A 16352-nucleotide genomic window follows, 5' to 3' on the forward strand; every position below is an offset into this window, starting at 1 on the left:
TGAAAGGATGTGTCTAGGACGTCCGGTAAAACCTGAGGTACAACTCTTACAACGTCGGCGCCACAACGATTTCTCTCTTCACGGGAGAGGATTCAGCTTCGGACAGTCCCTGCCGCCGCTCAGAAATCGGTGCTGTACCCGTGTTCCTGTATTTCTTACCTTCTTTCCGGAGTCTCTATGGTGACGCGATGACCCGCTTCCCGCTTCCCGCTTCAGCGACCGCCCCCGCCTCGGCCCCACCCATTTGGCGTCCTGAAGGTCCCGGATGTAAGGGGCCAAGCGGTTGAGGAAGTCGGCATCGTGGGCGCTGTAACACGAAGGGGTGGGCCGCCGAGGGATTCTCGAGTTTTGGGCTCCACCGCGAGGGGAGGCAAAAGTAAAATGAAATGCTCACTGTGAATGATGGTCCTTCTTCCCTGCCATTCCTTCACTATCAGCAAAGCTTGAGGAAGAGCCAGATGGCCTGGTACTAAAGAGCCGGTGAATCCCCCCGCCAAATATTGACATGATGTCCTCCCACGGGCCTCTGCCGGAGTACGACACACCCCAAAACGAAAGCCAGGAATCCAAAGCCTCCATTTCTTTCCTTCCACAGCCTGCCGATTAATTCCCGGTGTTCTTTTCTCAGTCCATGCTAATGTAGTAGTTGGACCCAAGATCTTCTCTCCTCTTAACTTGCGGGGGGCCTGCTGTTTGTGTCTGTACAAGTACTAGTGCTCCTCCAGTACTCATCTCCTGGCACGTTGGTTCAACGTGGAACCCTACTGCCCAGTCTCAGCCTCCTGAGGACCGACGCTCACAGGTACAGACCCACGGCGTCCTCCTCACCCTTTGTATCCACACCACTTCTGAACACGGACACTCCGCATCACACTGTTCGGTACTTTGCCCTACATACTGATCTGACAAGCATCGTGTATTGACTTATTAGCTTCAACACTTGTTCCCTTCAGAGAAATGACACCACTGCAACTGACGGTACATAGAATTGTATGCAGTTGCCCCGCTTTTAGAACACTGCATTTAAAATGAAGGTACTCTTCCGACTTGAGTACCATATCTGTGCCATGTATCCATATCCATACCCATATATACGGCATGCATATATACACATACATCTATATGCATATATGCATAGGTATGCCTATGTGTGTACATACGTGCACAAATTTCCGTATCCATAAACAAGCCATACGTAGATACATGTATAGATCTCACTGTGTACGTGTGTGTCTCTATGTGTGTGTCTGTATGGATTTATGCCTTTCTTTCTTTTTTCGTGTGAGTCCTGCGGCTGGACCTCAGGGCCTGGGCCCGGTCCTTGATCTCTGCACCCCTTCTGTTCCTTTCTGTGTAGCCGTGGTACCAAGGAGTCCAACCCGGAGCTTCCTGCATGCTAGACAAGCACTCTACCACAGGGCTTCACTCAAGGTCCAATTACAATATTTTCTTATCAGAGGTCCTTTACTAGTAATACATTCTTCCTCTTTCAACATATAAGATGTGTGTACTTCACGTTGTATTTCCACAAGTTCATAGTTATCCATTGTGTGCACATCACCGGAAAATCTGCTAGCCTCGTTGAAACTGTTTCTTCTGCATGTGCCTAGTGATAGAAACTCCGGTGTTACTTTCTGTTTTTCCTTTCCATTTTAGATCTGATTCCACCTGATTAGCATATTACCATATTACCATATTTTTCTACGTGTGTATGTGTATATGGAATGGACCCTCCTAGGCAGAAAGACTTTAGTCTACGAGAGTGTAAAGAAAGAACATAGGTGCTTATCTCATACTTGTTTTACTCCTGAGTGTGGAATTACCAGTTCTAGCATGAAAGCAGCAGTTGTACTGCTGAAGAGGGACAGCGCCCTGGTGTTCCAATCTCTGATCTCTAGGTACTGCTCCTCCTCCTCTAGAGCCAGTGGAGAAGAAGGAAGAAGAGCAAAGTGATGTTACACGACCTAATTGGAAACACACAAAAATGATTTGTGCTTTCTCTCCACGCACTATTTATCCTTCTAATTGAGTACATACATTCCAGCATTACTGGTCTCCAGCATTAATTGCTCCTTGAGTCTTGCCTTCCTCTCTCCAGTCTCCAGGTTGCAATCATGAATTTTTAACTTCCTGTTGGCAATTACTAATCCTTGTGGCTTTTCTTCTTCCACTTTGTCCCTTGACATGTCTATTCAATGTAAAATCTCTCTGTTCTACTTTTTTCATTCCATTCCCCAAAGTATTCTAATAAGCATAATTATTGTTTTATAAGCTTTGCTGAACACACTCAGTGCTTTTCCAATTCTTTCCCTCCATCCTCAATTGTCTCTCTTTCATATTTACTTTTCCCTAGGTTCAAACTTAAATTTTGGTACTTTTCTCATGTGTGTGTGAGGCAGCCATAAATTCAGACAGTGGACAGCACTCTATCTAAGTACTTTTATTCTGTAAAAATACCAACAGACAGGGTACCTTATACAACACAAATAACACAACAAACTGAGAAAAAATAGTACAGTGGAGAAGGTGTCCAAATGTGTTACACCTCTCAAAACCTAGTGCACTGTTTAACAAAATGAATATGGGGAGCAGAAACTTGTTAAGGTAGGGTGGGAATATGAATGCAGGAGACAGGTGGGAAAAGGCAGCCATATTCAATGCATATTATTTAAAACTTAACTAACTTGAGAGTAGAGATGTAGTAGGGAAAATGATTGAGAAAAAAGGAGGGGGCAACACTGATCAAGATGCAATGTACTTGTCAGGCTTGGTGTCTCACATCCATAACACTAACGATTCTGACATTTAATCCCCCATCCTAACTCCCTTTTCTCAAGAAACATAAACACCAGTGGATCTCTTCAAATGTACTGTTTGCCCAGATGAAAAAAAAATTTAACATGAATATAAACATATGCTTATTCCTCTAAACCAAAGTAGTTTAGGGATACTCTCTTAATATTGAAAAGTACTATACTATTAGTATGTTGGAAAATGAAGTTTGGCATGCAAGTGAAAAATGCTTCTAATATCTTCTCAGTCCTCTTACAAGCCTTCCACCACAATCTCCCAATCTCCTGTGAACCTACATTTCCTGAGCTACTTTTATGAGTTATGAGGAGCCTCGTAACCCCTCCCCTGAGAAGGAAGAGGCCCTCTTTCTCGTCTCCCACCATACTGATGATCACACAAATGGGTATCTCTTTGGCTGCTCGCAGTATGTTCATCTCTTCCTCTCCATTCATATTGTGAGCTGCAGTTATCATCATATTGACTGTTTCCACCACAGGTCCTGGTGAATTTTTGTGTAGTTGGTGCAGTATGGTAATCCTCTGCTGCAAGATCAAAGATGAGATGGCATAGTACTGTATGACAACACTGTTTTTGTATCATACATGAGTTTTAAGTAGCAAATGTCATGAAATACTTGGTTTTGACATGCTCAGACGACATAAATTCTAATTATTCATGTTATCGCTGCTTCATAGGGTTAAGCACCCTTTTACCGTATGCTGTGACAATATTCCTTAAGGTAAAGTGTTATGAGATACCTTATCCAGCTTTAAAATCATTCTAAGGAAAAGTGATTAAGACATCACAAAACATACTCAAAGTAACCAAAATCTGACACTAGTTTTCCCTGCTTGGGTAGTAATGTAATTCTGTCATTTACTTGTCAACACTGGATTCTTTCTTACCACAACAGACATCTGTGCCTCCGTAAGGACCTCCACTGGAATGATCATTTCTACCATGACTTCCATCATAGCCACCACGATCACTAAATTTTAAAAAAAGGCAGCAATCAATGCAACCATTACCAACTTCAGTTAGCATATTTAGTAGAACGGGTAATACCTGTAGCTTTTAGAAGTACGTTTTTCTTTTGAGTAGTAACCTCCATAATAACTGTATGCATATTCTCTAGGTGCTCCAGCATAATCCTTGATGTCTCGAGAACTCATGTGGTCTCCTCTAGTGTAATTCAAAGTAGAAAATGAACTATGACAACGTTTAACTTACAGAGCTCAAACACCTCTTGGAAAACAGGAAAGGCCCCCAAGGTAAAAATGGGCAGAGTAAGTGAGTAGATGGTTCTCCAAATCACATAAACCAAAGCCCAAATCACATGTGAAACAATTCAGAACACAATAGACAACAAGAAAAAAATGCTTTCATCAGAATTTCTGCCTGTTACAAGGCTTGTCATTTAGTTATCTTATTTACCTGTAATTAGTTGAATAAATACCAGCCCTCGGTGATGCAACTTCATCTCTCTCAAAAGAGTTTAGATTTCTCCGGGGCATCATTTCATAAGTTTCTCTCCCACATGACAATGAACCTTTAATTGTAAAATGTTTATGGTAGGTATATCATGCTGAGAATGTATGAAATAAAATGAAAATTTAAACACTGTTCTGTCCTGTGAGGAATATTTTTAAAGTATTCCAAAATATACCAACTTCTTCCTCTAAAATGTTAATTCTTAAATGAAATTTCTTTCACAGCTACAACATACACATTTAATTGAATCACTGTTAGTATAGTATGTTCTTACTTGATTCGTCATATTTCTTCTCAAAGTACCATTGAAAGTCTCACTGCATACTTATAGAGCAAACAGTTTGCAGAATATCTTTTTATTGTCTTATTAGTGGAGCAGAGACTAACATAAGAGAATCTTCTTGATTTAAAATAAGATTACATTCCATGAAGCATCATGAGATTAAAATATCAAACAAGAAAAATACACGTAACACATCTCATCTGACATAGCTTATTTAACATGTTGGATCTTGTGGATGGAAAATCGCTTAGTATATCCTTATTATGGTGTGATGGTATGCTGTGACTTGCCACTACTGCCTTGAGACACATGAAAACAACACAGCAATACAGCCCATCTAGAAAAATAAAATCAAAATCCAAAGCCCAAAGTATAGCTTTTTAAATACCCTTATAAAATGAACATATATATATATATATATATGTGTGTGTGTGTGTGTGTGTGTATGTATGTGCATGTCTGTGTCTGTCTGTCTATATCTCTCTTTCTCTCTCTCTCTCCATATATATATATATATATATATATATATATATATATACACACACACACACACACACACACATACACACACACACACACACATATATAACATAACAGTTGTAGGTACGGACTGTTCTAAAGATGAAGTTACTTTGAATGATGCTGAGGGCCCAAAATGTGTGGCCTAGTGGTAGACTCATGCACAAAGTTCTTGGTTCCTCAGTACCACATATACAGGAAAATCTGGAAGTGTTTCTGTGGATCGAGTGGTAGAGTGCTAATGTTGAGAAAGCTCATGGGAGTGTGTAGTTACTGAATTCAATCTCTAAGATGACAGAAAACAAAATAAAACAAAACAAAAGCCTGGAGTGATGCTGAATGTGACATGTAGACATTTATTTTTCTGTAGCCATTTCACTTCCTTTCCTTTTCCTTTAAAAATCTATCTCTACCGGTTTTGCAACTAGTCTAAGATTAGACATAAACACTTCAAGTGTACACAGCACATCTGTTAGGCAAACATTCTACGTGCCACTGCTCATGCATAACATTTTCTTTCTAAACCTTAGAAGTACCAATCTGAATAGTTCTTAAAAGTTCAGATGTCTTTATACTTCTTTCTAGACCTGCGCTTCAGAGATGAGACAAATATTCACCTACATTGTAAAAATTAATGTTTGGTCCTTGCATTTAAGCAATGTTTTACAATGTTTATTTCCTTTTCTATTCCTTTTGTTTGTCTACAAACTGAAATGAAAAGCATAAGAGCAGAGAGTAATAAGAGCAGAACCTCCACAGTGTATAGTAATGTAATTCCAATGTAAATTAAAATGTAACTGTCCATTTCTCAACTCACAGAAACAATTCTCATATTTCCCTGATAAAAATGAAATCCTAACTAGATATGGTGGCTCACAGCTCTAACCCTTGCTACTCTGTGGGCTGTGATCTGAAGATCACGGTTCAAAGTTGGCCTGAGCACGGAAGTCCATAGGAGTCTTATGTCCAGATAACACCACAAAATTGTAAGTTGTACTGTGGCCCAGTGGTGGGGCATCAGCCTTGAGTTGAAGAAGTCAGTGACAACACCCAGGCCCAGAGTTCAAGTCCCACCACTGACAAAAAAACTGAAGTCCTGTATTGACTTTTCACATGCAGAATCCTGTATATATACATACATTCTAATTTGTCCTCATTTGCTGGGCTCCATATCAAGATCATGGAGCGAGATACCCTTCTTTAATGCTAATTTAGTTTCCTACTCTGTGATGTCAATATTATGCAAAAGTTCACTGTTACATATATATATATATATACACAGATCTAAAAATCAATCAATAATGATATATTTATAATATATATTTAATATGTAATATACATACTATGTCTTCTAAAATCATGTCCTTATTCCTAGAGCTAACGTGTTTTGATTATTGTTTAATCTCCTAGTGGAAATATGCTGGTTGTTTATACCTTCTACACATAAAATGTAAATAGACCATAAAGTTCCTTACTCCCAATTCAAAGGTCAAGCAAAAGTCCTAAATTTATGACTTTCAAATTATTGGCTATCCTTTCAACTTTATGCTAGTATCTATCTGTACTTTTATCTCTTCTGCTCAATCCTCATTTCCAGTTTTGCTACATTAGTCATCTCAGGCTTACTTTGAATTCTGTGCTCAAGCCATTTCAATGTGTCCATTAGGCATGTTTTGAGACTACAAATTTATGGCCGTAGTTATTTATGTGCTTCAAATTGCAAAATGAATTGTATTATGAGATTTACATGCAACTAAATAATCTATCACTTTAACTTTGCCTCTTGTGATTTTGAATTTTAGTTCAAATAGCTTCTAAGCCTCCAGTGATCTCTTTCCACCTCATGACAAATGATGTTTCACAGTAGACTCCTCCTGTATCATTTGTTTTAATTATCCATTCCTTTCAATGGCACAATCCTTGGCAGCACAAATTGGATCACTATACTTTCATATGCCTTGCTATTTTTACATAATCAATACCAATGAGTCAGGGTAAGCATCACTGTAATAATGCAAATGTAACTTGTAATTTTTACTTGGAAATTTAGTGATGGACTTCAAGAGGAAGAATTTCTATAGAGGTTAAGATAACTTATCATATTTGGGTTTGAGAACAATTTTAATAAAGGACTGTCTTTCAAATTAAAAAGTTCCTTTCACCAATGGCACAGAATTTAAAACTAGAGCAGACATACAAAAGAAGAAAACTATCCCATGGAGAGCTCACATAACCTATTAAAAAGAAACTTGAGTAGCAGAGAATCTTGATTGAAGTTGACCCACAAATTCTCCAAGAGATCTGAAAGCAATGCATCTCTTGAATATTATACCAATGACCTGAAGCACTGATTTTATACTAGTTTAAAAACTATAACCACCAAAGAGTTATATCTCATGAATCTCAAAGATCACCTGATGAAAAAAGCTCAACTGATCTCTCAATCAAAATGCCCACACGATTCTCACCACCTGTTTTGTTTCTTACACTCAAAGGACTTACCTGACAACAGCTTCATCTCATTCATATGATACAATACTCACTCACAAGAAGCTCTCTTTTACTAGGCAGTAGATACCTTGCTCTCCCGCTTTAAAACTGCTTCCCACTGCAGCAGAATGATTAGATCTTTTAGGAGGAGGACTGCCAATTCTAGCAAATGGGTTTCTTTTAACCGGAAAGGGTCTCCTGGGAGAGCTCATGTTGAAATTGGGACTATATCTGCTGCCACCTGAATTGAAAACAACATCTTCTTAGTTAAGGAGCTAATACTTTATCTACCAAACTCATAAAGGCCTCACCAAATTCATAAAAGTTAGAATTACCTTTTCTTCTTACTGTCTTTTTTTAAGGTTTATGGTGGAACTACAACTGTTGCATTTTGTTCATTGGGTGTGTTCTACCAAATGAACCTCACCAGCTCCAGACCCTAGAATTACCTTTTATTATTCAAGAGCAAGTTATAAAAAATATCACACTGATTAAATTACAATGTCAGTTTATAAAAGGAAACTTTTAAAGCCTCAAGACACATTTAAAGAGAAATGTGAGAGAAAAACTGGAGAGTTAAGAGGCAAGGACAGGAAAGAATTAAAACAGTGCTGAACAGGAACATTAATTCTGCTCATCTCTACTCATCTAAATCTGGTTGTGAAAACATGTTTTGGGACACATTGCTGATATGAACTCAAATACACCTAAGATAAGTCCAACTAGAGAGTATAAGACACAAAAATGAGGCATAAAGACAATGTGCTCCAAAGAGAATGGATATACAATGAACATCCTCCATGGTATAAAAATAATTCTATCATTTCTATTGTCTGTGTAACTAGAAATAATGTGTCCATACTTAAGGGCTGGGGAAAATTCCTTGAGAAAAACAAAATGTATACTCACTGATCCTCAAATTCAGTTTGACATTTGCTTCTCAAGATTAATTTAATGGACAAGAAAAGATCTAAATCTATGTATCTTAACTCACAACAAACGCTGCAATACTTTACAGAGGTGTCTGCAATTAATGACTAGAACTAACAGCTATATTCTTGGTACCTTCATGAAATAAATAAATAAAATGTTCAGTACATACTTCATAATTTCCTTTTTAAGGCCAAACTATGCTTTTGAAAGTGAAATAGTGGGGCTGGGAATTTGGCCTAGTGGTGGAGTGCTTGTCTAGGATGCATGAAGGTCTGGGTTCCGATCCTCGGTACCTCATACATAGGTAAAAAAAAAAGCTGAAAGTGGTGCAGAGGCTCAAGTGGTAAACTTATCCTTGAGAAAGTCCAAGGACGGGGCTCAGGCCCTGAGATCAAAGCCAGGACTGGAAAAAAAGTGAAACAGTAAGGACACACTTTTCCAAATAAAAGAAAAAGAAATATCTGGAAGGCTTATGTGACATCTTTTTCTGGCTCATTCTCTTCTGGTCATACAACACAACAAAGACATACAACATGAGTTTTCTATGTCTTTCACAAACCAAAGGCACATTTGAGAATGGAAGGCTCTAGCTAGTTCATAAAGTAAATTTAAACTTCAGGCTGTTGCTCAAGCTGTAGACAGAATCACAGAAGAGCACATTTATATAACTTTTAACAAAAACAAACCAATTGCATGACTAACCCTTCAACTTTATATATTCATCAGAGAATATGGATACTCCCCACCCCTCTCTCTTTATTTCTTTCTCTCTTTGTCTCTCTCTCTCTCCCCACCTATGCCTCCATTCCTTGGAGGAGGGATTGTGGGACTTGAGCTCTATGCGTAGTTGCTGCTCCAGACCTCTGCAGCTCAAGGCTATTGCTCTATAACTTAAGCTACAGCACTGCTTCATACTGGGTGCATTACAAATGATTTCTTTCTTTTGCCAGTCCTGGGATTTGAACTCAGAGCCCGATCATGACCCTGAACTTTTCTCAAGGCTAGAGCTCTACCACTTGAGCCACAGCTCCACTTCCAGCTTTTTTCTATGTACGTGGTACCCAGGAATGAAAGCAAGGCTTTCGAGCAAGCTAGGCAAGCACTTCTACCACTAGGCTAAGCTCCCAGCACATGATGACTTTCAAGAGAGAAAACCTGTTGAATGAGTTAAGGGCAAAATTTTACTTTTTGTGCTATTTCTATAATGGTATGGCAACACTATAGTGAATTTAAAAGTATTTTGTGAAGTCAATCTTACTTATTAAAATGCTTAGAACTAGCTTTCTTATTAGCAGTAAATTTAAGTTCAGCTCATGAGGAAGTGAGTGAGAATTAATTCAGTCTCTACAAACTTCCTGGCTTTCAATCCTATGTGTGTATGTTTCTCTTTTAAAACATTACCAAAGTTCCCTTCAGACGAAGAATGGCCACTGTTTCCTCCTCTTCCATAGCCCAGACTTCTTTGGGTCACTCTATTTCTTGAGATAGGTGGTCCTCTCTCTCTACCACGACTGGCATAAGATGGTTTGCCATAAGATGGCTCTACTTTAATTACTTTCCCATCCAACAACTGAAAAAATAAAAATAAAGAATTTGACCAGTAATGCAATCTAATTTGCTTTGAGTTTTTTGTTGCCACTTCATATTTTCTTGCAAATATGAAAAGGCACAAAGTATATGCTTCAAATTAACAAGTATTTTCCATCAAATGAAGTGCATTCATTTTCCTTAACCTGAGATAAAAGTATACAGAGTACATATTCAGAATACTCTGCTGGTACTGCTTTAATGAATAACACAGAGGAAGAACTGAATAAAACATGAGTTGGATGAAAGAATAAAACATTAGTTTATGGAGATGCTCATCTGTGCTTCTGCTTGAACTAAAGCAAAATAAATCTCTGATAATAATTCCTCTTGAGCTGTTAAATTTTTGTGTATAGTTATCAAATGAGAAGAAGCCAAAAGAGTCCATTTTTAGAAGGCAGATATATGAAGTAATATCTTTAAGGACAAAGAGGAAGGGCTAAAATATGCGGGCATATACTAGGCAGAGCTTAAACGATAAAAGAATCACAAAAGGTGACAGAATTATGTAAGGACAAAAAGGAAAACAAACTACCCCCAGAATAGATAGTGGCTTCAAAACCTTAGAACAGTGATATAAATTCTACTTGGGTATCAACCTCCATGAGGCTCTTATCTTCAATTTATTAGCAAAAATTTAGTACTGACTGAAATAGAGCCACCTGTGTGAGGGGAAAATGGAGCATGACCTTGAAGACCTGAATTCCAGTGTCAATATAGATAACAGAAAAACTAAAGAGGCTAGAGATACACTACCTTTAGAATTTGTAATCCTCAAAGACATAGATAGATTGTATTCAAGACAGAAAAAAGTAAGCCATCCATAATCACTACTATGAAATAATCGAGTGATTTACTGAAATCGTTCTGCATGAGGAATGCCAAGAATTATAGGAGAGAAAGGATCCATCCATTTGTCCATGTTAGTTTCCATCAAACCCACTTTTCACAAAAATTCTGTGTGACCCTGCCTATGTGCCTTTTAAAGCTTTGATGTCACCGAAATACTTCCATGTTGCTAGGAAATATCCAGGTAATGTGTAGGAGGAGATTAGGAAGATAAACGATCAGTGCAAGATTTTCACACCAAGTTAGATGTCACTGTTAGTTAGAAAAATGTAGGGTAGTTTAGACAGGCAAGTAAGCAGTACTTTCACCTCAAGAAAATATAGCTAAACCAAAAAAGCTGGGGCATGATGCAAGAAGTAGAATATGGGTGCCATGGTCCAAAAAAAACCCACTCTTTACTTAGATAACTATAATCCTTCTGTACATCATCTTTATTTACACTAACAATAAAAACAATTGTTAAGCATGTAGAGTATCTGTTTAGCAAGCAGTAATCTTTTGTTCAAACCCCCAGATCACCCAAAATTGACAGACAGACAAACAAAACAGTTTGAAGGGCCAGGACCCTGTCATAGCGGTACAGCCCTCGGCAAGAATGAATGAGGTCATGGGCTCAATTCCTCAGTACCATATACACAGAAAAGCCTGAAGTGGTACAATAGATCAACTAGCAAAGCCCTACCCTTGAGGAAAAAGTGCCCAAGGATAGAGCAGAGATTCAGAATTTAATTCCCAGGACCGGGAAACAAAAGTACCCGACAGAAACAACCATCAAAAATCTTCCCACAACTTGTAATACATTTGATTTCTTTTCATTTTTTTCATTGATGCTTCTCTTTCCTTATCTGTTCTGTTTGTCCTTTTTGCAGGTTTCTTTAAAGTTGTAGCTTTATTTACTTATTTTTTCTAGCTTCCAACTTATAACTCAACACCTCAAGCTCACTGGACTGCTTATACTGCCTGTTACAACTTGAGACAGACTTCTATGACCTGGACTTTTTCTCCTTATTAGGACATGTAGGCTCATATAGTTGAAACTAAACTCCAGCAGATTTCAGCCATTTCCAATAGCTAGGACTACACAATGATCACTAATGCCCAGCAAGGTCTAACTGATGGAGGGCTAACATACTATTGATAGTGATCCTGGAATAGGAACATGAAACAAGTTTATAATATCTACTCAATAAGCTGTGCACATCTAATTCCTTTCTCAAGATTTTGGTCTCTGTTCCTACAGCGACTTGAACTTGGGACTTGTAAATTGTTGCTCAGGTTTTTCCTAGTCTACTGCTCTCGGCCTTACTGGCTTTTAATTTTACTTCTTGTAACAGATGATAAAAACATTATTTTTCAATTTGGTTTTTTTTTGCCAGTCCTGGGTTTAACTCAGGGCCTATGCACTGTCCTTGGGCTTCTCAAGCCTAGAGGTCCACCACTTCAGACTCAGCACTTCTTCTGGCTTACTTTCTATGTATGTGGTACTGTTGAATGGAACCCAGGTCTTGGTGAATGCTAGGCAAGCACCCTACCACTAGGCCAAATCCCGGCCCGGTTTGTTTGTTTTCAGATGTCTAACACAATCATCTGTGGCCTCCATGGCCTGACTGCATCCTCTTTTAAAATGAATCCTAGGTTCATGAACTGTGAACCACAGGTACATGATTGACAGCCATTTCTGAGTATATTACAACACAAAGTGTCAATGGGGCCATATGGCATCATATCACCTTTTCACCACATCATCATATATTATGTCAACTGCAGAAAAGAAACTAATTTTGGCAAGTGCTGAATTTTGGCAAGTAGGATAATACTAAAAGATGCTTACTTTTCCATTCATCTCTTTGGCTGCGCACTGAGCATCCGCAGGGCTATCAAAGGTAATAAAAGCAAAGCCTCTAGACCTCTTCGTTTCCCCATTCTTCAGCAAAATAACTGCAATATACAGAAACCGTTTTAGTGTATGTAAGGACATGGAGAATAAAACGGCATGAACAGTGATTCCTTTTTAATACTATGCTGATGGGCACAGCAGTCAAAGCTTTCTTGACATCTATCCCTGTTACACATTCACTAATATTTCAGTAACAACAAGCCCATCACATTTCACATGTTTCCACAACACATTTGTTATTTTCATCTTCAGTGCTATCAGATGCTTAGGGCATTGCAGGGAGTCAGTGCTTCATTTAAAATCTAGTATTTGTCTTTCAAGTTTCAAGAACAGACATTTTGTTTGAACCATTTCAGATTATTCATGTATTCAACATCTATTTACCCACACAGAGGCTTAAGCAAAGACCTACCTTCTGCTATGTGTCCAAACACACAAAAGATCCCTTTAAGGTCCTTTTCACTGGTGTCTGCACTAAGGCCTCCTACAAACAGTTTCCTAGGCTGATCAGATGCCATCCTTTTCCTGTAGGGTGCACACACACACACACACAGACACACACACACAAAATCAAAATCCAAGGTTTTCAGTGTGCTTAATACTCTAGTCAAGGAACCCGAAAAACTAGACCTTAATGAGTCTTACTTGAAACAACAAAATTTGTCACATGTAAAGCACCGCTATGGCTGGCCTATTAGGTCAAAGTAAGAAGATATAGAAGATTGTGATAAATTTATTGCATGTACAATTTTAAGAATTGAAATGTTCAGGGTATCACTATTTCACTGGAACATGTTATATATTTGTGGGATACAAGACAGAAGATCAGACTGAGCAAATCAGAGTAGTCAACATGTACAGTGTTCACACTCCATTTCTCAGTAAGAGCACACTGCATGTAATGTTTGCAGTTTCAAAAACATAAGGACTCATGAACTCTCCATCACCATTTTATTTATTTATAGTTTTCAACGTTTTGCCAGTCCTGGGGTTTGAACTCAGGGCCTGAGCACTATCCTTGTACTTTCTCAAGGGTGGAGCTCTGCCACTTTGATCCACAGTAGCACTTCTGGCCTTTTTTTTAATGTATGTGGTACCGAGGAATCAAACCCAGGTCTTGGTGCATGTAAGGCAGGCTCTGCACCACGAGGCCAAGCTCCTGGCACCTTGTATCAGCCTTTTAGAGTGACGTTTGCATCCTCAGCAGTTCACAATTACTAAAGACAGCATGTAGCCGTTAACTCCAGCAAGGCAGGCAGGAAACAGTTCCTCTGGGAAGTTCTGCAAGATGTAGGCACGCGTCATGTATGTTTCCTCTGTCTCCATTTAACATAGCCCTGGTGAGACTCTGCTCTCCAGCTCAGCCCCAGCGAACTGGGAGTGGCTGCGTGGCTCAGGTGGTTGAGCGCCAAAAGGGACAAGAGGTCAGGGTCAGCAAGTAGGCCCAGGGTCCAGGCCCGACCCACCAGCCACCCCCACCCTGCACCCCAAACACCATGACACACCCCCACCCCAACTCATCACCCAAGCTCAGCACCACACCCCACGCCCGCAGCACAGCACCACCTCGGGCCCTCCACCCCACCTCACCACCCCGGCCTCCACCGCAGCACCCGCCATTCCCGCTTCACCACCCACCCCACCTGACCACCCGGGCCTCCTTCCACCGCCATTCCCGCTTCACCACTCACACCCCACCTCACCACCCGGGCCTCCTTCCACCGCCATTCCCACTTCACCACTCACAGCCCACCTCACCACCCGGGCCTCCTTCCACCGCCATTCCCACTTCACCACTCACACCCCACCTCACCACCCGGGCCTCCTTCCACCGCCATTCCCGCTTCACCACTCACAGCCCACCTCACCACCCGGGCCTCCTTCCACCGCCATTCCCGCTTCACCACGCACCCCACCTCACCACCCGGGCCTCCTTCCACCGCCATTCCCGCTTCACCACCCACCCCACCTGACCACCCGGGCCTCCTTCCACCGCCATTCCCGCTTCACCACTCACACCCCACCTCACCCCGCACCCCACCTCACCACCCCGGGCCCTCCACCCCGCCCCAGTCCACCTCACCTCCGACCGCACGGAACCGCACACCGCACCTCCCCAGCTGCCCCTCCCACCGCAGCGCACTGCACCCCGCACCCCACCCCTCGGCCCCCTCACCACCCAGCCCACCGCACGTCCCGCCCCGCCCCCCAAAATGGCGGACCGTGGTTTGGGCAAGTGGGGAGAGCATTCGCTGTGGGAAAATCCCCGTCGCAGGAAGCCAGAGCCCCTCGCAGCAGGCCGAAGGCTTTCTAGACAACGGAGATTCTCCGCCGCGGACGTGGTTTTCCGCTGCTTTTCCTCGGGGACACCACAGAGTGTAAGCCCATCCCCCACTCGGGACAACTTCCAGCTCCGCGGGGTTTCCTTCCACGGAACCGGGCCCCAAGCCGGCTTTTAGCAGCCTGTGAGGCCCCGCTCCTCCCGACCCCCAGCCAACAATACCTTTTCGTGCACAGGTGAATCAGTGTCTACCGTGCTGAAAGGATGTGTCTAGGACGTCCGGTAAAACCTGAGGTACAACTCTTACAACGTCGGCGCCACAACGATTTCTCTCTTCACGGGAGAGGATTCAGCTTCGGACAGTCCCTGCCGCCGCTCAGAAATCGGTGCTGTACCCGTGTTCCTGTATTTCTTACCTTCTTTCCGGAGTCTCTATGGTGACGCGATGACCCGCTTCCCGCTTCCCGCTTCAGCGACCGCCCCCGCCTCGGCCCCACCCATTTGGCGTCCTGAAGGTCCCGGATGTAAGGGGCCAAGCGGTTGAGGAAGTCGGCATCGTGGGCGCTGTAACACGAAGGGGTGGGCCGCCGAGGGATTCTCGAGTTTTGGGCTCCACCGCGAGGGGAGGCAAAAGTAAAATGAAATGCTCACTGTGAATGATGGTCCTTCTTCCCTGCCATTCCTTCACTATCAGCAAAGCTTGAGGAAGAGCCAGATGGCCTGGTACTAAAGAGCCGGTGAATCCCCCCGCCAAATATTGACATGATGTCCTCCCACGGGCCTCTGCCGGAGTACGACACACCCCAAAACGAAAGCCAGGAATCCAAAGCCTCCATTTCTTTCCTTCCACAGCCTGCCGATTAATTCCCGGTGTTCTTTTCTCAGTCCATGCTAATGTAGTAGTTGGACCCAAGATCTTCTCTCCTCTTAACTTGCGGGGGGCCTGCTGTTTGTGTCTGTACAAGTACTAGTGCTCCTCCAGTACTCATCTCCTGGCACGTTGGTTCAACGTGGAACCCTACTGCCCAGTCTCAGCCTCCTGAGGACCGACGCTCACAGGTACAGACCCACGGCGTCCTCCTCACCCTTTGTATCCACACCACTTCTGAACACGGACACTCCGCATCACACTGTTCGGTACTTTGCCCTACATACTGATCTGACAAGCATCGTGTATTGACTTATTAGCTTCAACACTTGTTCCCTTCAGAGAAATGACACCACTGCAA

At 41.7% G+C, this 16352-nt stretch overlaps 1 protein-coding gene across 3 annotated transcripts; it reads right to left on the reverse strand.

Moving 5' to 3' along the window:
- Nucleotides 1-2425: 2425 nt before the first annotated feature.
- Nucleotides 2426-15629, reverse strand: LOC150040296 (RNA binding motif protein, X-linked-like-1). Of its 3 annotated transcripts, none has more exons than XM_090327329.1 (9): nt 15540-15629; nt 13255-13367; nt 12777-12883; nt 9911-10079; nt 7665-7817; nt 4228-4342; nt 3859-3975; nt 3699-3781; nt 2426-3335 (listed from the first exon to the last, which is right to left on the reverse strand). In XM_090327329.1, exons 2-9 carry the CDS (start codon nt 13358-13360, stop codon nt 3106-3108), a joined length of 1080 nt encoding a protein of 359 aa, XP_090183455.1. In that variant the 5' UTR covers nt 13361-13367; nt 15540-15629; the 3' UTR covers nt 2426-3105. The 3 variants fall into 3 exon arrangements, with proteins under 3 accessions (XP_090183455.1, XP_090183457.1, XP_090183454.1); XM_090327331.1 differs by having other exon boundaries at nt 15065-15593; XM_090327328.1 differs by having other exon boundaries at nt 15431-15592.
- Between the last annotated feature and the right edge of the window lie 723 nt (nt 15630-16352).

Source organism: Megascapheus bottae, chromosome Y (assembly GCF_031878675.1).
Source record: "Megascapheus bottae isolate mThoBot1 chromosome Y, mThoBot2.hap1, whole genome shotgun sequence".
NCBI classification, from domain to species: domain Eukaryota; kingdom Metazoa; phylum Chordata; class Mammalia; order Rodentia; family Geomyidae; genus Megascapheus; species Megascapheus bottae.